This window comes from Lineus longissimus, chromosome 2 (genome assembly GCF_910592395.1).
Source record: "Lineus longissimus chromosome 2, tnLinLong1.2, whole genome shotgun sequence".
Lineage (NCBI taxonomy): Eukaryota > Metazoa > Nemertea > Pilidiophora > Heteronemertea > Lineidae > Lineus > Lineus longissimus.
This window is the reverse complement of record NC_088309.1, coordinates 28,633,241-28,658,572: the sequence shown is the minus strand read 5'-3', so window position 1 is coordinate 28,658,572 and position 25,332 is coordinate 28,633,241. Positions and strand designations below refer to the sequence as shown.

The window sequence follows — 25,332 nt, the reverse complement described above, 5'->3', positions numbered from 1 at the left end:
TTTCAAATATGGTGTCCCAACAGTCCTGTTAATCATTCCATCAGTGTTGGCAATTTCAAATTGAGTTCCAGTCCCATCCTGCCTGAACCTTGTTCCGACGCACACCGACGGTCGGCTGTCATAACTCAGGACAACAGGTCATCCCATCGCAGCCTCCTTGCTTCACTCATGCGTCGCAAATCGATTAAAACAATTATCTCAGTGATTAGTCGTTTAATCCACTCCAGCCAATTATAGCGGGGCGGGAGAAGCGACCCATAGCACTTGTCATCCGGCCCTATCTTACACGAGAGATAAAAGGTTGACAGATTGTGGCATATGGTGCATGATGTCACCATGGTTACCAAGTTTATCTCTGTTTGACAGGACACTGAATTGCGTGTCACCATGCGTCACCGGCTTGACTCAGTGCACAAGATAGTCACTTGTGGGTTCTTTTTGTCTCGTCACTCATAGAGAGACTGGAATGGTGCAGGCTCAGAGCCAATCCATAGAGTTTCACACAAACTGACACCGACGAGTTTGACAAAGGTAACTCTGCAAAACTATTTAATTGAGAACAGCTTATTTATGAGATCATATGATGACTGGTGATATTTTGTGGTTTGCTTTTAACTGATGTCAAATCACTTGGATTTTGTATGAAATTCATTAGAGATTCGAACCACTATCGGATTCAATACCGAATCTTACTTGTTTCATTAGAATCCTTCAACCTTTCTTCATTCCTCTCTATAATCTTTGCATAATCCCCTAAAGCCTTCATTGGCCTTGTCAAAACATGATAAAGAACAAATACCCAGTTTTTATCGCTATTTCACTGCTGTCCCTCGTGAGATTATGATATATCTCCATCCATACCTCCAGCGGAACCTGACCATGATGTCCCTCAGAGCACGTCGTGAGCCATTAGCATGAATCTTGTCAAACGGGGCATGACGTGATTTCAAATGTTAAGTCTCACCCTTATTCTCCATCGCAGTGGCGGTCCCTAATGACCTAGATGCCAATAGTTAGATGTTCATAGGCCGGGCCCGGAGGACCTCACACACATGTAGCTTTCATCTCAACTGCCACGAGTGAGTGAGGTTTACCTCCGTTTGACAGCTAAGGGGAAAACTGATCAGTCGTGTTGAGCTCAGCGTCTGCGGTAAATATGACATTATCATAAAGCTGTCACATGCGGTATTTTCATCATGAAATCATCTCTTTTCTGTTTGTCAGGCGATATTGAGCGCATTCCTGCGCTATCTCTGCCCTGTGACAGGGATGACACTATCGCATGAAATATCATAAAAAGAATCATTTCTGGCAATTTTCATCTTGGGACTGGGTATCCACTGTAACCATAATTGGCGCAGTAGCCTGATGTTGAATCGCTTGTCATTCTTCCTGTGTACCAGGTTGACACGTTATTAACCTCTTGTCACAGTGGAACACGGTGTGATCACGTCACCCAACGTGCTGTCGCTCTTATAAGATTACCAGTCTTATCTTAATTCTGTCGTACGTTAATCTGACTCATCGAACCTTGACAATATAAATTGACAGCTATCGATACAGTTACAAGCCTCTAAGTACTCGGAGGCTTCTGATTTACCCACCATTTCTCTTCTATCAGTTGACAAGATAGCGAATCAGACTCTTGTGACGCTAACCTATGAATATACTTTGATCTGTGCACTGAGAGTAACACAGGAGGTGTTTGAACAGATAAGCAAAGAAAAGAGATTCACATGTATAAAGTGCTCCACAAGGACCACAAAACAAGATAATTGATGCCACAGATACAGTAGAGATGATCCAATTTAGTGCAATCTTACTGAAATGAACCTGTCATTTAATCCCCTCTACACACCTCCTTCTCATTCAAGCCCTGCCTTCAAGTACTGATGGTTTGTGGACTCCGTTGACACGATCCTAGTTACTTCAAAGCATTTCCCGTTACATGAATTTTGATGACACTTAGAATGGGTTGGCGGTCTCCGCTATCTGGTTTCTCGGCTAAGTGCGGCAAAATTACACCGATAAGAAGACATATTTCCATCAAGACCGAATATCTGATATTTTGTGAATACATTCATATGTATACAGAGTCCTGCCTCATTTGCATATGAATGCAGTTTTAATTATACAATGTTGACTTTGTGATATGGGTTCGTGGTCTTTGTCACTGTCCCTGGTTCTTAACCTGAGATGTTGACTGAGATGCTACTTCATGACTTGTTGCGGGCCGTCCTCCATACTGATCTCATGAAATCTATTGATGGAATAGTTGTACCATTGATTTAGCTCCTGTAGGCTCAGGCAGCAGCATCCCATTCTCTAGTCAGGGCTGTCCTCGTACAGCGACCTAAACAAAAGTTTGTCCCTGTCAGCAGTGACTAGTTGTTTGCCTCTTCCTGGTCCTTGGTTGTTCCTTGATGAGATGGCCCCTTCAATGAAAGTCACCAACCCTGAAGCCAAATGGTATGACTCTCGACAGAAGAAGTAAAGATAATGGTTATGTGTTTCGATGTGAACAATATGTTGGTGAATCTAGAGTGACTGTCTGGGACGGTTGTCAACTAAACGAGGAATGCTCGTAAGTAACAAAAGTAATTTGATGGCGACGCACTTTGAATCATAATGAAGTCAGCAGCAGAAGAGGGACCTCTCTTCACACTCACTCTTGCTTACAATGCTTTTTTCATCTCCATCACAAGTGGCCACGTTTTCTCATGCATACATATTTGATTCTTGATTGTTTTTTTCGTTGTCGTCGCAGCCATTTGGGTCTGATGGCTGATGGACGAGGACTCCTTCGACCACTGCTGGGCCTCTTGTTTTGTCGTGAGCTGCATATGTTTTTGTGAGATACTTCCGTTTGGTTGTGCTGTTAGTCTGAGTTAGTGGCAATAAAGATGTGACTACTGTTGTTGTTTGAGGCGGGGAAGACATCTCAGTTGTAGTTGTCATCCTGAAGAGTTACTATAGATACTGTTTGGGGATTAACGCGGCCACTTTGGTCCTGCCAATTGGGTACCACCTTGGCGTAGAGTCAGTGGAACAATGGGCATGTCAAACATGAAAGTGTCTTGGAGGCAATGAACATCACAAAGCTCTTGATGGCGATATCATTCCCACGGATAGCATGTGCTATAAAAACCAATCTACTCCACGTCCATGATGTCGACATTGGCGACCTTTGGCCCCTCAGTTCTAAATGGTCGCATCAAGATCAGGAAGCCTCTGATAGATACTCTGACAGGACCAAGTATTGCTCGGCGCAACGGAAACTAAACGACTTGGGCTCGACTAAATAACGAACAGTACCTCTCCTGCACAGGAAGTCAGAAAACACTTTGCCGCAGTTACTGCCCGAATAACTCTGTCAAAGTTGACACGACATGCCAGTCCTTTTAACAGACATCCATTCATTTGTTTTTATCCGCGCTAAGTGTCAAAATGGACTCGTTTCCTCTCATCTGAAAAAAGTCACCTCTGAACGAGCACTGTTAGTGCCGTAGTTATCATCAGTGGACGACAGGCATTGACCGGACCATTACATCTGACACGATCTGCGTGAAGGCCTGACATTAGAGTTATCGTTCTGACAAGTCCTTATTGGTCTTCATGAGTTTTTGCTGATAATCATGTGCGATGGGACTCTATGAAAGTTTTTGTGGATCATGACATCTGAGGTTGGATAACGTTGCCACTGGGACGACCCAGGAGCAGAAACCTTTACAGTTATAATTTGATAATCTAGCAGACCATCGGCATCATCGTCAAGGTTTCTTAACTTCATTTTTATCATATTGCCAGTTTGTTGCCATGGAAAATACAGACGCAAAACAGAAGATTTGAAAATCCTTTTGAATGGAATCCCTGTGTTGAGAAGTTGCCGCTGTTAATTCATAATAGACAGCCACTTTTTGATAGGAAATGTCCGAATTTGAAAACAACGCCTCCATTTGTCATAAAGAATGCCACTTTGAAGGGTTAATTATCTCAAGAGCTGTCGATAATTAAAGCACAATAGGGACATGCCCCTGTCATTGGAATCACACATGAGCCAACTGTGTGAGTTTCAGCACGACTGCCTCAAGGGATGGGTGCGGCTGATTATCACCATCGGTAACCAGCGTATCTCTGTCATTATGCGCTCAATCCAGGGACGCCGTCATTCCATTTCTCCTTAAAGTGACGCTAATTCAGAATTCCAATACGATGCTGAAGCCACTGAGGGTTTTGATTTGGTAACTTGCGCAGTTTCAAAGTGATTTTCGAAACTTTTCTGCAGAGAAAATTTGTCTCCAAATGTGCAATCATCTCAATATTACTATAAGGTTGGCAAAAAGAAATGAAAGGAAGTGTTCAAGATCTGAAATGTAGACCACCTCAATATGTCTGTCTGCCTATCAATGTGGACCGAGCCTGAGGGTCTAGAGGAGGGGACACCAAGCTGCTCTCTTGAATGCTCCTGTTGGCATTTCAAAGGGAGATGGCAGTCTTTGAAGTAAAACATTATCATTCTCATGATCATGTGATGTCAACATTTGTGGATCATCTTTCTCAGAATGTGACGATGATGACATTGATAATGTGCATATTGGTTTACTGAAAGCAGTCTCGATATTTTATTTGTGAAGTTGTAATTTGGTTTGATGTTGAAGAATAATCAGATAAATGTATTGATATATCAGTGACATGAAGACTGACTCGGTTATGACATGCCGTAGGGAGACGGGTGGGGCAATTGTAATGTGACACATGGAAACTGCACAATAACAACAAACACTACTTGATGCGTAACTAAGGTAAACTGCAGGAATATTGAATGTGAAAGGTTGACAGCGTGCCTGTCACTTGCAGCTCCACCCAATTACACGATCAACACTCTATCGAAATCCTATTGTTCCAAAACACAATCATTTGAGTTTTTGAAAGTTATTGATATGATGACCCAATGTCCATTTCGACACCTTGTTTCAAATAAAAGTTGGATGCAGCGAATTATTTGCCAATTTTGACTCTTTTGGAGTATTTTTTCATTCACCTCATCAGGGCACGATGAGAATTGTTCTTGTCATAAGCATTATCTTGCGTAACCTTTGATAAATCGTCAACAGCCCAATATCAAACTTGTCTGTCTTCCGTGTGATGTACGCCGTCGGCAAACTCACACCTTTTCATCCTGGTTCTTTTATCCATCTTCTTGTTGTCAATATCAATAGCGTGGGACTGATTATGGTTTGGCTGAAGTGTGGTGACTGGTGTGCATCATTGTGTATATTATGCACTGAGTGTTCACACCAACCTAGCTTGAAAGAACTCTTAACATTTATTTCATTAATGTTGGCCTGAAATCTTTGTGCATTCATTAACATTGTAATACATAGATGTATGAATGACTTCTGCAACTTGAGTTGGACTGAGAATTCTGTGATGTCATCCATTACTAAGTGATCCCTTAATTAGGTGTAGAGGTTGGCGTTCTGGAACAAAAGGACGTCTTGGCTTTCAATTGGAATTGAGCATTGGTTTACAAAGGTTTTGTATTGTTGTTACCCCTCCAGGGAGGATTGTATAGGAATGTCGTCTGATGGTGATGAGACCACACCCACACCTCGGGTGAACAACATGAGCTTGTTTCAGGTGAAGAGACTTTGCCGCTACAAGAGAACCTTCATGATGTCACACAAAAACTCATTTGACGATGATGTCACTGATGATATGAGTGACCTAAGTAGAAGGCTGGATTTGATATTAGTTTCTTTAGGTGGGACTTCACTAAGAACACAAATGTTTCAACCAGAGCTCAAGAAGAGAGAACATATTGAGAGGATTGTTAGGCTAATTCAGAAGTAAAAGTGACATGTTTCTTTATTGCCATTTTCAAAAACAACTCAGAAGCCTGCCAGTCTTTGCATATTAGATGCTCATTTCAATAGCTCCTTTCAAATTGCAATTAGGCAGAAAGTGAAGGTATGTTAACCATCTAATAAGCTCTTAATGACCTATTGTGTTACTATTGTGAGGGCTGTTATTGGTGACAGGTAACACGTGTCTCAACAAGCTCTACTCAAAAGGTTTCATAAGGCGTGACATTTCAAGTTTCAAGTTACTCCTTGATAGGTTGATTGGGGACCTTTAGAGATTTTATTGTAAAAACAAGTGCAATATTGGAACAGTCTTTTCAAGAAGCAAGTGGCCTGAGTCCCACTTGAGTGCTGCAGTGTGACAATACTCAGTTGGTGTTTGAAAGGGCCACTTAGACAGTTTGTTTCACAACAGAGGCAACAATGTGGGAAAGGAGGCGTTTTGTCTTGAAGTGACTTGAACTCATTTGTCAGCTTGTACATTTCACAGGTCACAAAACCAAACAGCACAATGGCAAAAGAAATGGCTGTTGTGGTTTGCTCTTCCTTGAGTTGAATTGTGAATATAAGTGAAAGTCTTGGGACTTGTGACTGGCAAAACGATGTGCGAATGCATGCCTGTTTTGGTTGATTGCATCGTTAAGTTGGAAGCCAAGGTTGCCATATCTCTTACTCCACCCAGTGCCTTGAGGCCGACTTCTCAGTGATCACCTGTAATCAGGCGACACCCAGTAACGTCGCCATCGATCCACGACTCACAAGATCGATAGCGATTGGTCGTCAATGATATGTCTTTTCTGTTTCTGTTTGAGCGTTCTCAAGAACTCAGATTCTGGAGCACTTAAGGCCACAAGAGTTACCAATGCAATGGTAACAAGTAGTCCCCACATGTTGTGATAAACAACACTCAAAACTACCATCATCATTTCAAGCTTTGTTTGTTCCTGCTAATGTCTTTTTGATTTCAATTTATTCCACTTGGAAAGTTGTCACCTCTTGGACACCCAAACAAAAGTTTCTTTAAAACAAATGTGTATACTTGTGGGTTGGTAATGATCCCAGTGAAATGCTTAGGAAGATCATGCAAGAACAAATATGTCATAAATCCAAGAGATAATTTCCAAGTTTAATGGAAATAAGTGTTTTGAATGACACTAGCTTTCAAACTCACACCCAAGTGAGCGCCACATGCGTGCGGCAAACCCATCTGGACCACACCATCAGACACCTCGTCGACCAAATCAAACCAATCGGTATGCGATTTCGTCCGGGCCAATCACCCACCGGAGACAAAAACTGACAAGTCTCTTCAACAAATTTTCAAATTTATTCTAATAAAATTTAGTGCAGTTGGGAATGTTTCAATTGAAGTGTGGGGGTCGGGCGAGCTCAGCTGATGAGAAGTGTTGCGACCGTTTAGGGAGACCATCCATCATGGAGAAACGGCAAAGTACATTAAGCGTCTTCGGACGATGATTTGGCCGGAGCGAGCTAGTCTGTGAGGATTTGGCTTGTGCGTTTAGGCCGGATGATGTGCTGAAATTAGATTTGGTTTGACTTAAAAGATCCTAGTGAAGTAAATTAGAAAGTACGTAGACAGACATGGCAACTGAAAGTGCCTGCTGATAAGCCATTTCTGTTGCAGTTGAAGTGATTAGAAAGATCCAGGCCTACCATACCACACAAGAGAATATTCTGGCAAGAAGATCATTTGTCATATGAAGTCATTATGACTTTTTGATCTGTTACTCAAGTCGTCAATGACCGCCGACTTTCATCTGGTCATTTGTAAGGGATCAATTAGACTTATCAATAAATTGATCCAAATTAATGGAAAATAACTTTAAGCTGAATAAATTCAAATTCTTTAATTGAAATGTAATCTATTTTTCATTTTATTTGGATCATGGTGGCATCATGCCGAATTGGTGTTGTTGCGGGTAGATTGCTAACTTCTTCTTCATGATGTGTCCAGACATGAGTGTCCCCTAATTGAGAAGTAATAAGCTGTACCTATCGATTCGTTGACTCCCTAGGAAGAGGCTATATGATGGTTGGTTCAACGGCCAATTTGAAGTTTGCTCAGTTGTGACGACCTCTCTTGAATGTCCTCCGACATGTACCCTCTCCATTTGAAGTGGTAACTTGTGGCAACCTTAGGACAGCCACTAATCGCCAACCATTGTGTATCATAATGGCCTATTTGCATTGTGCCCTTGGTAGATTAATCATGAGAATGGGGGCTGATCCTTGCGTGCCTCTGCTGGTGTCTCTGGTGGCATGAGAAGCCAGCTGATCACAGCATGATTCGCCTGTCATAAATTGTAATTAGTTTCACTTCGACTCTCTTTGAGAACTCATTAAAGCTCACATGGATACATATGAAGGAGCGACTAATTGCTTCTACCATCAAAACTATACGATCGTTTGAACGCCGTTAGAAGTGTAACTTACACAGGGACTGACAATGCTTGGCATGAATTGATTATTGTCACTTTCAGCTCATCATTGTCTTCAAACTTGGCATGTGTCCTTGAAATCTTCTTCGTCATCTCGTGGGAAACATGTTTGATATCTTTGCCCTTTTGTGACTTGCTAGACCGGAGTATGTTTGGGGATATCATAACGTCTGTATCATGAGGTAGTTTCAGTGGGAACCATGAGGCATTCAAACACTGACATTCAATGTCAAAAGTATACAACTAGACTTGTCAAATTCATCACATGTATCCAACTCTCAGACCTAGAAATTTTTTCAAAGTCAAAAAAGTTTTGGGACTGATGATGTTGGTTCATTTTGAGCAGAAAAAAATGTGAACAAAATATTTGAACATTTTGTCTTAAGAATGGATATGTTGCACCTTGCCTTTTGAAAGCTACAATAAACTGGTGCTAATTGTTATGCAGACCTTGCTTTGAAAGACTGATATCAGTCAATGCTGGCGGCTTCCAATCACATGTAAATAATGACATCGCCCTGCTCTGTAATCATACATATGTCAATTATCAAAGTATCCGTTTTTTGTACGAAAGGTACATGCGCTCTCGTGCTGACGTTGTTCTTTGACATATTTATGTGCACAAGTGAATGACGGCGATTCATTCGGTGGTAAAATGACCACGATGATTATAGTCCATTGATGAAGATAAGGCATTTTAATTGGAGCAGTTGGGGTCGCTGCCAAACGAGCGTGCAGTGTGCTTAATGAATCAGAAAGATAATTACGGCTGCTCAGAAAATGCTTGTAAGAAATTAATATGGTGCAGGAAGAGGGTGGACACAACGATAATCATGACGTTATTCCGATGTGAACTATCGATGGACAGAAAACTGGCTGAGCTCTTTCCAATGTGGATACTTTTTAAATTGCATCTCATACTCTGTCATTTATCTGGCAATTACTACTAGAATGTTCAAGTTGGTGCGTGGCAGAAGGCACGTTCGTTGTGATTTGTCTGCAGTGTACGGCGGCTTCAAGAGGGTAAGTGATAGTTTTATGATCTGTATGGTCGCTTGTCGTGAATCATCGCACGCCATGAGGATGCAACAGTTTCAAGCCTGTTGTGTTCTTGGTGAGTTTGTTAGAATGTTAGGTCACAGCGTTAATTGTTGTTGTTAACTGCACTGATATTAATATGAAGGACGACAGAGAAGGAGGCATTATTCTCCTGAAAGTTTTCCTTCTCCAAGGTGGGATGAGCGTTTTTGCCTGGGTCGGCCGGTGTTGTTTGCCCGGACATGGGCGCCAAGCACGAGGCATCTCATTCAGGGGACCAGTGGATCTCTCTAAGAGACGAACCCACTGTCTTCTGATTATGAAGCAGTATACCACTGATATTCCATCCGAGGTCAATATTTCATAAACATTCTGCAAATCCTACTGTTTAGAGACTCTTCAAGGTCATCCACTCATGGATGTGAAGGGGTTAAAGGGATTAATGCCAGCAATGTCAGTTTGTGTTTAATCCATGTCAGCCATGTCACTGAGACACTCTCTGGCGGATTTTTTTTTCTTGGTGTTATCAATATGAGGGTGACTCAGTCACTTGTTGCTCAGAATGCGATTAATGCGAATAAAGTATTGCTCCGAGTGATCGAGAATATTCAACAGTTGAATGACGAAATTGAATTACAGCAGAAACAATTGTTAGATGAGAATGTTTGGTAAGTTGAATTTGATCGCCATTTGAGCATGTGTCATGAAGTCCTTGGTAAGCAAGCAGGTTTATACTCTAGTTTTCCAAACCTTTTTTGCTTTTGATTGTGATTATGAAGATGGCTCTTGATTCAGAACCATGGCACAAACTCAAGGAGTTAGAGATTCTTTGAGTTGGTGCTGCATGCTTCTTTCCTTACACCTGATCACTTTTAAAATGAGGATTACTCTCCTTTGCCAGAGATGTCCAAGATTCGGCTCAGTGTTTCCACATTAAGGCAGCCACAAGAGTCTGTCGTCTGCTTGAAGTTGGTGAATTTCTTTCCACTCTAACGGGAATTCGTCAAATTTCTTTCCTGGTCATTGAAGTCTTTTTCCTGAGCTAATGATGTGTTTGCAGGCGGACCTGTCTCCCGTGAGGAGAATTGCGACCACTTAATAAGCCGGCACAGAAGCAATGACATAATGATCCATTTAAAAATCATTACCACGATTGCTCTAGAGACATGCGACAAGGACTCCACGCCATCGGGCACATTGATGTAGCGGCACGTAATGTGCTACCAAGTCGACTCGCTATCTCGTAGCGTCGCATGACAAATGACGAGAAAGCGCTGTCAGGGTGTGATTCACCAGCGTGGCACCATGCCGAACATCGCCATCGGGTTAATACGCTTAGCTATGTGACAGATGACTGTAGTGCTGGATGCCGAGGACGGGTTAGATATCTGCTGCAGTGGCAGCGCTGAGTCATTCGTCACTGCAACAGTCACATTCCTCAAGGCAGCCGACTAACGATTTTACTGTGAGGAGGATGAGTCGAGTTGTTGCTGGGACATGTTGCTCTCTCTACCCCGCGGTTAACACGCCCTGCCTCGCTTGCTGGAGCAGTCGTGGTTATCCTTTAGCACGAGTGTGAGCTCTATCATTGTGATGTTTGACATTAACCCTCTCACGTCTTGTTGAGACATCATGGGGGACAATACTGAAGCTACAACGGAGAAGCCAGAAACTCCAAAACTCGACTTGGTGAGTAGCTGTCGATTTCAACAGATTTGCCACTTTTGACTTCTGATGTGTCCGATTTTAGATCTATCTGCATTCTCCATATTCTAGAAAATCTTTTGATCTTTAGGTCTCAGGGGCAGAAATCAACTGCCTATCAGTAAAGTGGCCACTGGACCCTTGAGTGATACCCTCAACGGTCTGAAGTTGGTGAAGTTGGTTAATGCAATGGTGGGACTGTTGAACTTGATCTTTCAGACTGTACCCATCCATCTCATGGAATCTGTTTTGTTCACCAACCTGTTGGTGCTACCATCATCCCTGTACATGCCATCACACCAACACGTCCCATGTCGGTATCGAGCAAATACAACATAATGTCGTGACTCATTCGAGCAAACTGTCTTCAGCTAGTCATGGAATCACATTAGCATTGGTGACGTGAGTCTCCCGATACTCAAAATCAGTCATCTCCACCAGGAGGGTTCTTATCCTCAATGGATTGGCCTGGGCCTCTGATAGAGATATGTCCCATGGGTGGGAAAGGAAACTGTGGAGAACCACTGAGACACCGGTGGCTATACTTCATTTGAGTGCCCAACATGGCCAGAACAAGTCTTTGGCTGGTTGATGTTGGTCTGAAGGGGGTCTTCTGAGGCTGGGTCTGTAAGGCTGGGTTTCCATCCAGAGGTTACATGCGAACAAACACACCATTATCAAAGAGCTGCCTACATAGGCCTTCTGTTGTGGTCAGGTCAATGTTTCAAGCACAAGTCAAGGAACAACATGCTCGTGACAAGGGACATGTGATGCTTGGATCCTGCGACAGTCTAATGGAGCACCCTGGGAGTAACCGCATTCAAACATGGCCGATTCCATATTGTCATCTCTCAACTAGCACAAAGCATCAACTAAGGTTGTTGCATTCTCAGTAGGTTTGAAGTAAGCATACATGGCAGCAGAAATTGCACTTAACATGATTTTACGTGGTTGTCATTAGGATCTGTATTGTTTTAAGTAGTGACAGAGCCAATATCATTGTCAGTGACATTGCATGCATGTCAACACTGACATCAGATTGAGTTTGGCAAGGTTTTGATCAGAGTGTGCTGTGTAGGTTTGAGCAATGGAACATTTCATTTTGATAGCCATTTTGACCATCAAGTCAACTGTCTGTTTTCACCACCACAGTGTATCATCTAAAGCATTTGTTTTTAACATGCTCCTGGTTGATCTTAAAGTTTTCCTATTCTCCACATTCTGTCAATAACATTTTAATAAACAAATTAGAAATGCTTTTAAAGAGTTAATCAGCTTGTAATTGTCCCTCGGTTGACAGCAACATGTGTAGAGCACTTGTTTGCGATCGTCTAGATTGCTTTGATACGATGTCATGAAGGGTGGAGCTCTCCAGTATGCGGCGATCAATAAAAGATCGCGGTTCTCTTGTTTGATGCTATTCATTTATACGTTTGACGGTCGTTGTGCGTAATCTATCACTGAGGCTGCGATTTGAAGATGCTCGTTAGAGACGACAAGAAACAATGTTTGTTGATCATCGAAATTAGTTTCCTTCAGTTGACGTCTGCTGGTGCTTGTCATGATCTATCCCAGCATACATTGCATGGTAGAGCGGTTATCATAGTATCTCTAGTTGTACCGAGTTGGTAGCCATGCGCACTTGAGCAAGTCCTGTCTGCTTGATGTGGTCATGGAAAGGACGAGCATTTCACTAGAGCTTTAAGTTATTTTCAGTTTCCGTCTTGAGGCACTAAACCCTTGGGAAGTTTCTTCTTAACTGTTAACAGAACAACTTCTCAACGCGTGACTATCTATTTACTGAGTGATTGTCATATCCATTAAGTGACTTACCCAAGGTCTGAAGCCAACTACTGAGACCACAAGCTCACCATGTCTGGCCTAATCCTGCGATGGGTTGTCAATATGACCCTGCGATATCAAGCCCCAACGTCATATTTGACGATGGGCCGACAGCCACTCCTTCATCCAAGGAATCTCCCCGATGACATCGTCAATTGCTCATTTGAATATCGGATGACATTTTGACCTTGGAATCTCGTCGTCTCTAACCTGTTCCAATCGTCGCGTCATCTTGGTATGCCGATAGCGCCGCTGTCATCTCAGCACTGATGGTCGTTTAAACCATCCTTCATTCCCGATTGTGGCCAGATTACTGACTGATGATTGCAGTGTCCTTTCTCTGCTATCATATTGATACGTCGCCCGTCACACTGGCATGCCGCGTCGTCATCATCTCACGCTCATTTTTCATGCGAGATAATACCATCGATGTCATCTTTGGCCGATATTGTATTACAAGGGCCCCTGAAGTGAATACCCAATCTCGGCCTGATGGCTCCCGTTTATAAAGGCGCGATTCCTTCTGGTGACAGTGGTGGCAATAGATATGTCCGAGACCGTTGACGAATTTCAATTAACCGCGGTCGCTTGATGTGTGGTCATGAAGAGAGCTCTCCAATATTGGAGGTGATTTGCTCAATCAGCAGATTGCTCTTGTCGTTATGGTAATATGATATAACGTGGCTTGATGGTGGCACTTATGACGTGTGTCCTGGCTGGGGGACAATCACTCTCCAAGCTGATGAAACTGGGATCTTGTACTTGTACTTCTTCAAAGCTGACATATTGTCTTGAAATAAAGTGCACTTTCCTTTGTCAAACAAGGCTCTGGTGCAAGTTCATACGTAAGTAATAAGTTAGGAGAAAGATGGTGTTGAACTCTGACCCTGAAGGACAGGAGCTGATGTGTTTGGTTGGTTGCGTAACTTGCGGTCTTTGAACATCAGATCACAAATCGCCACATCTAACACCTCATTCGTATTACAAATCATTCTCACCTCCACCTCCAGGGAAAACAGTCTACTTGGGTCAGTGGAAGAACTGACCTAGCTGTCCCGACGGACGTTATATTCCATGTCACATGTCCCATGAATGAACATCTCAAGTTTGACTCAGACATTTGCGATATTCAAATAACGCCATGACACAGTACTTTTGACGTTTTGCCTTTGAAATGAATGAAATATGAAACCTTATGTTTATTCTTCTTGTTTAGTATTGATCCGATGTGACACTTGGTTGTCGGGAGCGACGAGCGACCGCTTTGATTTGCATCCGAGGAACAGGTCGGCAAACTCTCTTCATCGATCGCTCGAGTGCGTCACTTCGGATGGATCGTCAAGTGGCAAGTCGGGGCTCAGGGTCTTGAAGACTTCTTCCCGTGTTAAGGCTATCAACACTTGATATGAACCTGTTAGTTGAAGAACTCTACCTCTCGAGAGTTTTAAAATGAATCAATGTGTATTTTACTGTAGCAGCCATGACACATTACTTACAGTTACTTTTGGTAGCCATGACAGACCTGTCTGCCATGACTGTTTTTGTCGGCCATGTTAGATTTTGGTGGCCATGACAGCTTTTGTCGGCCATGACAGTTTCAGCCAGCCATGATAGTTTTGGACTTGGCCTGTCAATATCTAATGTATGACCTGTGTGGTCAGGCAGAGTTTGCTGCCTCACCTTGTCTTTGTCTCAAGTGATCTGCCCAGGTGGCCAATATCAACCTAAGATCTTTATAAACCTTTCAATTAGTGTATATAATGTCCTGGCTGACTATGACATCTGACAAGGGACAACTGGTCTTGTGTTATACCTTTGCTTATATGTGTTTAAACCTGGGGCAAATCTATGGAAGGAGACTCAACAGACTCGAGAGGAGGCGACTCCCTTGAAGGACCAACCATGTGCATGATACGATGGACACAAATAAATAGACAGCTCTGCTTTGTTGAACAATGTCTCTCAAGATGTGTGATATCTCTGCAAAAGCTTGAGTTGCTACAGCTCAGCTTCTGCCATATGATAATCAAATAAAACTACATTCTTTCAGGGCAAGTATGACACTGTAACGTCATTTCTTCCTTGTTTTTGATGTAACTGATCTGTGAGCTGACTTATGGTTGTTGTCTCTGACAACTCCACTCTGCTATGATAAACACAGCCAGCGTTACATTCCTCCTGCCACATTCTTCTCTGTGTTGTTCCAGTCGAATGGCAGGAATTCAACCAACCAGAATCTAGTCTCTTTCTACTGACACAAAATGATGCATTTCTCTTGAAAGATTTCTGTGTTTCTTTTCAAAAGAAACCAATATTCTCGAATTGTTATAAGAGTTTATTTTAAATATTATTAGGCAGAAAGAAGTCTCTCAACTCCTTTTACTTTCAACCTATTCCGATAGCCTGCAGAGACCAGTGAGTAGATTTCATCGGTTACCAGAACAAAGACAACGTCCATCATTGCACTACCCTCTGGTCTATTTTATGTCGTTCATACTCTACCCAGGTCAGACTTTTGCATATGTACTCATATCGGATCTACCCGAGGAATTATTTAACTAATTACATTAGAAAATAACCAGCCAGTTCACAAGGCTACGTCCAGGCGGCGCCCCTGTACAGCCCATCAACCGTGCAAGCCGCCATATTGCCAGTACTTTTTCCTCGGCGCCTTGTATCACAAGCACCGAGTTTCTGCTGCTGTTTGCGTTGATTCCCCCGCGACAGTATTGAGAAGGATCCTCCCCCGGACGTCCGTTTTGGAGCTGCCGATTTCAGGAAGCGGGTGAGACCATTCCTTTACCCATCTTTCTCTGAATTCGTCACTTAGAACGCTTTTTCTTCGCCGTTCTCCCAAAAAATTTTCTCGCTCCAGGCTCCGGTCACGTGACCAAATAAATCCAAGTTTTTCTTATCGTTCACTTTCTTTGTGTGGCCTCTCAAGATGCTGGCTCTGCCGCTCTTGTTAGCGTCCTTCTTGTCCTTATTGGGCTTTCCAGCCCTCTTATTGGGCCTGTTACCCTTCTGGGTATTCAGGTGCCCGGGTGCCGGTGTATCGGGGATTATTAGTCCCCGTCCCGGTTCGTCCCCGGCTCGCCAGTCCGCCCCGTCGGACTCGGCGACTGCGGTTTCGTCCGCTGCCGGGACGCTGCCTTCTGCTTCTCCGGCCCCTCGGCCGTCGAAGAAGCAGAAGCCGACCCGGAGAGGCCCCAGAAAGTCTGGTGCGGCCTCTTCTAAGTCCCCCTCCGCTGTTTCTTCTCAGCGGGGGCGAGGCCCCCGGAGCTCTGGCGCCGTTTCGGCGCCCGACTCCGGGGCTCGGGCCGGGCACCCTCCATTCGGAGGTGTGCCCCCCGGGTTCTCTCCTAGGTTGAGCGCCGGTGACCCCCTCATCGGGGCGCCCCCTAGGGAGATTGGCTCCTCCCCCCTTTCACAGGGGGTCGAAGTGAGCGGGACTCTGGACGCTTTGCGTCCCGATCCCCTGGGCGTGGAGCATACCCCGCTGGAGGCAGACCTCCTGATTCAGGAACTCCTCCGGCTACCGGCCGTGGAGTCCTTAGTCACGTCTAAGCCCCCACCTGGCCGGGTTTCCTCCGCCCTCCCCCGTCGGGACCCCCCTGCTGCGGCATTGGGTCGTCCCCCGTCCTCCTCCGGGTTGGATGTGCCTCCGGCAGTGTCTTCGGTTGTGACTGTCTCGTCAGATCACACCGTCACATCTGACCGCTCTGAGGCGACGGGGCGTATCCCATCGGGTTATGAGGCCTGGCAGGCGGCTCACCCCAATTTCCGTCCCCTTCTGAGGACGTCGACCGCCTCCCCGTGGGTTACTGCAGACTCGGGCGTCACCCCCCCTGTTCTGCCGCCCCCTCTTGTCTCGCACGGAGGTGACCTACCCCCCTGGGGTAGGGGTGCGACAATGGGGCATTACGTCCGTTCTAGAGACCCTAGGGTCTGTCCGGACGTCGGGAGGGTTCGCCCCACGATTTCGCCGGTGCGACCCCGTCCCTCCCTGTCTGGCTCTGCGGGTCTGAGCTCCACCCCCTTTGTGGTGAGTAGCCCCCCGCCATCCCTGCCTGCCCCAGGTATGTCCAGACAGGATCCCCGGCCTATCGCACCGGGCCTTACGGCCCAGCAGCGTCAGGTCCTGCAGAGTTTGGCTGCCCATCTGGAGACCAAAAATCTCTCAGATAGGGCCCCTCAGCAGCAGGCCGGGAGACCAGTGGCCTTTGAGCTGCCCCAAGTCCCCATGGAGGTCGACTATCAATTCGATGAGTCGCAATCTTCCATCGGGCAGGCCCCTCAGGCTGACTGCCCCTCTGGAACAGAGGACCCCACCATTGTGGCTGGGATGCGCGATCTTCGCGCGCTCGTCCGGCAGTTCGTGCCGACCGAGCATTGTCCTCTCCCGCCGGTCAACCCCGCGCTCGGCCGTGCTCCCTTCGATCTTTTCGGGGATGCCGACGAGCCGGACTTGGCTGCCGTGCCGGACCGGGCACTCGATGAGTTGCCCCCCTCCCCTGCCTTGATCAGAGCCTCTCATTGGCTCGATTCAACGCTTAGGGACACGGCGCCGTCCTGCGGGGGCCACCAGCGCTCCCTGGTCTCGACTTTGCCGTCGACTGGACCGGGAGCCTGGACGAAGGCGGGGAAGCGCTTCACGGCCACTTCCCCTCACAGTCCTTCGTATAGGCCAGAATACTATAGAGTATCGCCGTCGGGGACTGACCCGGTCTCACTCATCCCCTTGAGGGATGATGTGCAGCTCGCCGGGTTGGTCGTTCCGAAAGTCCTCACGTCTGCTCCTATGAGGGATGCCAAGAACGATGAGGCCCTGGCCAAGGAGACGCAGTCGGTGTTATCGTACGCCGACTTGACGCTCTGTGCCCTGTCCAGGTCGTTGGCTGCGGACGCCACGGATGAGCAACGCATCCTGGCTATGTCCTTACAGCAGTCACTGCAACATGCCAGTGACTTAGCTGCCAAACAAGCAGCCAACGCGGTGCTGAAGCGCCGGGACCTCCTCATCGAGGGGCTGAGTGTGGTCCGCGCCCAGTTTCTGCGCGGGGCCTTGCGGACCGCCCCTTTGGGCGGTCCCTTCTTATTCCACGATTCGCTGCCTGATACCTTAGGGGCTCAGCGCGAGTCGGATAAGAGTCGTGAGGGGGACCCTCCTCCCCCCAGACAGGCCCCCCGCCCGCGTTCCTCTTCATGGTCTGCGGGCCGGGGACGTCAGCCGGAGTTTAGACGCCCCCGGGGTGCGTCGGCCTCTCGTGGGCCCTCGGCCTCGCAGGGCTCCTCCGGGTCTTTTCGTCCCCGAGGGCAGACAGAAGCTGCGGCTCCAGCCCGCCCCTCCAATAAGCGCCACCGCTCCTCAGGTCAGGGCGGAGGTGGCGGGCAGCCCAAGCGCCCCTTCCGGCCACAACAGCGGAAGGGTCGCGGGGGCAGGCGTCGGTGACTTGTCACCTTCTCCTCGGGCGCTAATAGGCGACACTCCCTCGGACTCTGTCGTTGGGGGCCGACTGCGCCATTTCGCAGCCTTTTGGGTCGGATGGTGTCAAAAAGGCTCCCCAGTCCCGGACATGCTCCGGCACGGGGTTCGCCTCGATTTTGCCCATCCTCCCCCAACGACATCGACTCCCCACCCGGTATTACCCCCCGTGGACCCGGCCAGGGCCGAAGCCCTTCGGTCCGAGGTCAACTCCCTCCTCCGGAAGGAGGCTGTCACGGTGGTGGAAGACCACTCCTCCCCGGGCTTTTACAGCCACATCTTCTTGGTTCCGAAGAAGTCGGGAAAATGGAGATTGGTCATAGACCTGTCCAGCCTGAACCGGTTCCTCAGGGTACCCAGTTTCAGGATGGAAACAACAAGGTCAGTGGCAACAGCGGTGCAGCCCGACGATTGGGCCGTCTCCATGGACTTGCAGGATGCGTATTTTCACATCCCAGTCCATCCAGACTTTCAACATTTCCTTCGCTTTTACTTCGAAGGCAAAATTTATCAGTTTCAGGCCTTGCCTTTCGGCCTGGCTTCCGCTCCGCTTATTTTCACAACCGTCGTCAGGGCGTTCGCCGCCCCGTTTCACGCTTTGGGCTTCAAGCTCCATTGCTACTTAGACGACTGGCTGCTGCGTTGCCAATCCCGTCCCCGTCTTCTCAAGCAGACTCGGTTCTTGCTCAAGACGGCGACCCAGGCCGGGTGGATAACAAACTTAGAAAAATCCGAGCTAGACCCGTCTCAGGATTTTGTCTTCGTGGGAGTACGTTTCCGTACCAGAGAGGGCCTCATGTCCCCACCTCAGGACCGGGTCACCAAGATCCGGTCTCTGATTCGGGCTTTCCGTCGTCGAGACAGCGCCACAGCCAGACAGTTCCTGTCCCTGCTGGGCCTGCTCAATTCGGCGGCGGACCAGGTTCCTCTCGGTCGCCTGTATATGCGCCCCCTCCAGCTCCTCCTACTCTCGAGTTGGCGCCCCTTCTCGGACCCACTCGATCGAGCAGTAGCACTCCCTTCCATGCTACTGGAGGACGTTTGGAGGTTCTGGGGGACGGGGACGGAGCTCCTCCGCGGGGTGCAGCTCCGTCCGTTACCCCCCCAGATGTCCCTCTTCACGGACGCCTCCCTCTTCGGATGGGGGGCTCACCTGAACGAGGGCGACCTGACCACCAAGGGCACGTGGTCAGGGGAGGAGTCTCGCCTTTCGATCAATATTCTCGAAATGCAGGCTGTCATCCTAGCCGTGAAGGCCTTTTCGTCCCGGTTACGGGGTCACAGGGTATCTCTGTTCTCCGACAACTCGACTGTCGTCGCCTATATTCGGAGACAAGGGGGAACGAGGTCCGACACTCTGTGTCGTCTGACATGGGACCTCCTACAATTTTGTCGTCGGCTGGACATCCAGCTCTTCCCCCGTCACATCCCCGGCAAAAGGAACATCCTGGCGGATGCTCTCTCCAGAGCCGATCGCTTAGTCCAGACCGAGTGGACCCTCCATCAGGAGATTGTGTCCCGGCTGGCCGGGATGTGGGATGCGCCGATTGTGGACCTTTTCGCCACTCGCCTCAACAAGAGATTCACCCTGTATTACTCCCCTCTCCCGGACGACGAGGCCTTGGGAGTAGACAGCCTGTCGGCCTCCTGGGACGGCCTCAATGCTTATGCATTCCCGCCAACCCCTCTGTTGCTGCCGGTTCTGAACAAAGTGGCCTCATCGCGCGTCAGGCTTTGCCTGATCGCCCCTTGTTGGCCGAACCAAGCTTGGTTCCCGGTGTTGCTGGAGCTCCTGACGGACCACCCCCGCAGATTGCCGGAGTGGGACCGCCTGCTATATCACCCGATAGGCCGGGTCTACCATCAGGACCCTTCTTTCTACAGGCTTCACGCCTGGAGACTATCGGGCATTTCCTCCGAGAGAGAGGCTTTTCGGAGGACGTTATCCGAAAAGTCGCTCAGCCTCAGAGACAGTCTACCCTTACATCATACGACAGTAAGTGGCTCGTCTTTCGAGACTGGTGCGGAGAGCACGGAGTTTCTCCGATCGCTCCCACTCTTCCCAACTTCCTCGATTTCCTAAACTTTTTGTTTACGGTTCGGAAGTTTTCGGTCCAGGGGGTTAAGGGCTATCGCTCTGCCATTGCCGTCACCCTTAGACTGACAGGCTCCTGGCAACCGGCTTGGGATGACGCCTTGTCATCGTTGCTTCGCAACATGTCTCTGGAGCGTCCCCGCTCCTTACATTGCGTCCCCAAGTGGGATCTCTCGGTGGTGTTACGGGCTCTTATGAGATTTCCATTCGAGCCCTTGCACCTAGCAGATAGGAAGCATCTTACCTTTAAGACCGTCTTCTTGGTGGCCTTAGCTACGGCCCAGAGACGGTCCGAGCTCCATGCCCTAGCTTTTGACAAGCTAGCCTTCAATGAGAGGGGCGCGGTCCTAGAATTTGTCCCAGGCTTTATTGCGAAGAACCAGGCGCCTTCCACCTCCAGGCGCCCGGTTCTTATTCCATCCCTTTCCAGGGTGGTCTCTCGAGACCTCCCGGATAGAACTCTCTGCCCCGTCCGGGCCTTGAGGTTCTATGTCGATAAGACCAAAGACCCTGCCGTCCGTCTCGGCAGAAAGCGTCTTTTTCTGTCTTATCGCGAGGGATTCACACGGGAGATTGCGCCCGCCACGGTCGCCAGATGGTTGGTGGCCACCATCCGGCAGGCCTACTCCATGACTCTTCAGTCTCCGGAGCTTCGCCGCCTGGGTTCCGTGACGGCCCACGAGATTCGTGCCATCTCGACTTCATGGGCCGAATATAGGGGAGTCGCCTTGAACGAGGTCTTGGAGGCGGCGACGTGGAGTTCTCACTCCACTTTCTCCCAACATTATATGCGCGATTGTTCCGTGATGACTGACGGTATGCTGTCTCTCGGTCCAATCGTCGCTGCTCAGCACGTAGTCTAGGTTCTCCCTGCCTAGCCTACCCGCCGGACTCCTCACTCCGGATTCTCCGTCCTTCCCTCTAAAGATGGGGGGGAGGTGCGGACATTCATGCCGGGACGTGGTTCCCCTGTGCATGTGCCCCGTCCGGATGTCTTAGGTTGAGCCGCCTAGACTTTGTGGGTTGTCCCCGCACGCAGAGGGTGGTTACCCTCTTAAGTCCACACATTCTTTTGGCGAGGTGTGTGCTGAGCAAGTACCATGCGATGTGCTACCTTACTCTAGGGGGTAGTTGATAACCTTAAGGCCTTTCCATTATTCTTTTATATGGTGGCCTGACCGTTGAGCCATGAGCATCCCCATTTCTCTTTGGTCTGGTTATCCCGGTCTCACCCGTTGGGTTCTGCTATGCGGCTTGGAGACAGTTCACGTCGCTACATGGTAAGTCACGTTTACCCACCTTCCTTAGGTTGTTGGTATTCGATGCAAAAGTCTGACCTGGGTAGAGTATGAACGACATAAAATTCCCATTTCCTGTGGAAATGTGATTTTATTAGTTCATACCTACCCAGGTCAGACTGCCCACCCGTCCGTCCCCACAGCAACGGGACTTACTTGAGTTGCTTGAGTAAAAAGTACTGGCAATATGGCGGCTTGCACGGTTGATGGGCTGTACAGGGGCGCCGCCTGGACGTAGCCTTGTGAACTGGCTGGTTATTTTCTAATGTAATTAGTTAAATAATTCCTCGGGTAGATCCGATATGAGTACATATGCAAAAGTCTGACCTGGGTAGGTATGAACTAATAAAATCACATTTCCACAGGAAATGGGAATTCAAGAGTGCCCAGCAACTTAGGGACAACAGGCATCGTTTCTGTAGTCAGTAGCCAAGCTGACCTATAACTTACAGGTGACAAGGTCACCGTACGAGAGCGTAGGGACACACACTGTCCTTGGACCATCTCCAAGTTTCTGTAGTCAGTAGCCAAGCTGACCTATAGCTTACAGGTGACAAGGTCACCGTACGAGAGCGTAGGGACACACACTGTCCTTGGACCATCTCCAAGTTTCTGTAGTCAGTATCCAAGCTGACCTATAACTTACAGGTGACAAGGTCACCGTACGAGAGCTCAGGGACACACACTGTCCTTGGACCATCTCCAAGTTTCTGTAGTCAGTATCCAAGCTGACCTATAACTTACAGGTCACAAGGTCACCGTACGAGAGCGTAGGGACACACACTGTCCTTGGACCATCTCAAAGTTTCTGTAGTCAGTATCCAAGCTGACCTATAACTTACAGGTCACAAGGTCACCGTACGAGAGCTCAGGGACACACACTGTCCTTGGACCATCTCCAAGTTTCTGTAGTCAGTATCCAAGCTGACCTATAACTTACAGGTGACAAGGTCACCGTACGAGAGCTCAGGGACACTCACTGTCCTTGGACCATCTCAAAGTTTCTGTAGTCAGTAGCCAAGCTGACCTATAGCTTACAGGTCACAAGGTCACCGTACGAGAGCGCAGGGACACACACTGTCCTTGGACCATCTCCAAGTTTCTGTAGTCAGTAGCCAAGCTGACCTATAGCTTACAGGTCACAAGGTCACCGTACGAGAGCTCAGGGACACACACTGTCCTTGGACCATCTCCAAGTTTCTGTAGTCAGTAGCCAAGCTGACCTATAGCTTACAGGTCACAAGGTCACCGTACGAGAGCTCAGGGACACTCACTGTCCTTGGACCATCTCAAAGTTTCTGTAGTCAGTAGCCAAGCTGACCTATAGCTTACAGGTCACAAGGTCACCGTACGAGAGCTCAGGGACACACACTGTCCTTGGACCATCTCCAAGTTTCTGTAGTCAGTGTCCAAGCTGACCTATAGCTTACAGGTCACAAGGTCACTGTATGAGAGCGCAGGGACACACACTGTCCTTGGACCATCTCCAAGTTTCTGTAGTCAGTATCCAAGCTGACCTATAGCTTACAGGTGACAAGGTCACCGTACGAGAGCTCAGGGACACACACTGTCCTTGGACCATCTCCAAGTTTCTGTAGTCAGTGTCCAAGCTGACCTATAGCTTACAGGTCACAAGGTCACCGTACGAGAGCTCAGGGACATCACACTGTCCTTGGACCATCTCCAAGTTTCTGTAGTCAGTATCCAAGCTGACCTATAACTTACAGGTCACAAGGTCACCGTACGAGAGCTCAGGGACATCACACTGTCCTTGGACCATCTCCAAGTTTCTGTAGTCAGTATCCAAGCTGACCTATAGCTTACAGGTCACAAGGTCACTGTATGAGAGCGCAGGGACACTCACTGTCCTTGGACCATCTCCAGTGAAGCTTTGGCCCAGTGTGTTCATGTACATATGTGTCGTCCCTGAGGAAATATTCCCTCAGATCAAAGAGCCATAACTCTGCTACAGTCAGCCAGTTTAGGACCATAAAAGCCTGCGCTGATGAGCGACTCTGAATCATACATGGACATTGTCTCCAAATGTCTATTCTAACTCCTGGTGTCCCCTTCTTGATGCGTTTAGAGGTATCCCAGGGGGCATCTGGGGCCGGGCCCGCAGTAGTATGTGATGTATCATGGGTTGAGTTATCAAATTACATGATATTACCAATATACTTGTGTTGTGACTTGCATAGATTATTAACATGACACATATGGTATGAGGTACACTTTGGTAGGAAATTGGGCATGAAAGAGAATACAATAGAATATGGTCAGTGTGAAGGGGAAATGATTAGGCTTGGTTTACTTAGAGAACATTCACATTGTCCCTTAATCTGGTCACATTGTCCCTTGAACATGTCATTTCCAAAGAGCGGGTTACATAAGATTCACAAAGCCTCTTTCACCTTCTTTGCTGTTTCGTGGCATGTTGTCAATCAGTTCTTAGATTTGGTCCAAGCCCATTGGTCATTCAATTGTGATGGTGATTCAAGTCTTTTATCATAAAGTATATTTTCTTTCAGTAGATGGATTCCTCATAGTGAATTAGTGATCCACTTTATTGTCCATGTGTAATGGCCGTAAGCATGCCATACCCAAGGGTATGATACAACAGACTGTCCAGCCCATCATGTTTCAAGGCTGTTCACAATGAAATCCAATGCAGCCCTGGGGATTGTGGCATATTTGAGAAAAGAGAATCAGAAATATACTTAATGAGAATATGTTGGAAAGATGAAGACATGAGAGATCTCCTTGCATGGAACAGAGTGATGATAACTCAGGCAACAAAATGCATCTGAAGCTTAAGTTTCTTGTTATTTTAGGACTTTGAAGATCTCTTCCACGTTTACCTCTGTGCGCTTCCAGCTTTACAGTGCGATGTTCTTGACATCTATCATTGGTTCATCCCTGATGCCATGGGACAGCCACTGCTCAAATATTACATGTAATACTTATGATCGGCCACCATTAAGCCTCTCCTTCTGATGACGAAATTATAGCGTGGAATATATGTACATTTCGGACCATTAGACATAACGATATAAATGTTTCAGATGGAGTTCTGACGATGAGTGCCTGACGTCCATAATGTCACATCGTAATGCGACATTATCACATTTACACATCTTATTCACCCTTTAGTTCTTGTTGATTGCATTTTTAAAGCGACTTTTTCATGTGATTTGATACAAGATGTATTAAGTCGCCAATGAGAGTGGTAAAAGTATGTAACTTCTTTCTAACCTTTAATGAGAAGCAGTTTAGACAGTGGTCTTAAAAAAACCATCTAAGATAGTTGAAAAGTTGCTCCGGCCAACTGAAGCCCACAAAATGGCCGCCAAGCTACCACTAGTTGTTAGTCAGCTGCTTCAAATCATCTCGGAGCTCACCAATGTGATATGCTGCTCTCTTACTAATCACCATCCAATCGTAGGATGTGCGTCTTTACGAACCTTCTCGACTACGCACAGATGATAAGTCTTGCCATGTTTCATCCTCGACCCAAGGAGACCCAAGGAGTCGTATTGATGGCATTTGT

At 47.3% G+C, this 25,332-nt stretch overlaps 1 protein-coding gene across 3 annotated transcripts in view; it reads left to right on the top strand.

Annotated features, from left to right (window-relative positions):
- Positions 1–25,332, top strand: part of LOC135483403 (zinc finger protein basonuclin-2-like) — an 84,929-nt gene that overhangs the window by 8,955 nt on the left and 50,642 nt on the right. The window contains exon 1 of one of the 3 annotated variants that reach the window (XM_064764278.1): positions 10,890–11,050. The exons of the other annotated variants lie outside the window; for them this stretch is intronic. Coding sequence (XP_064620348.1) covers positions 10,994–11,050 — 57 coding nt within the window. The 5' untranslated portion in view covers positions 10,890–10,993. Of the gene's footprint in view, positions 1–10,889; positions 11,051–25,332 lie in introns of those variants that run through there. 3 annotated transcript variants of the gene reach the window in all.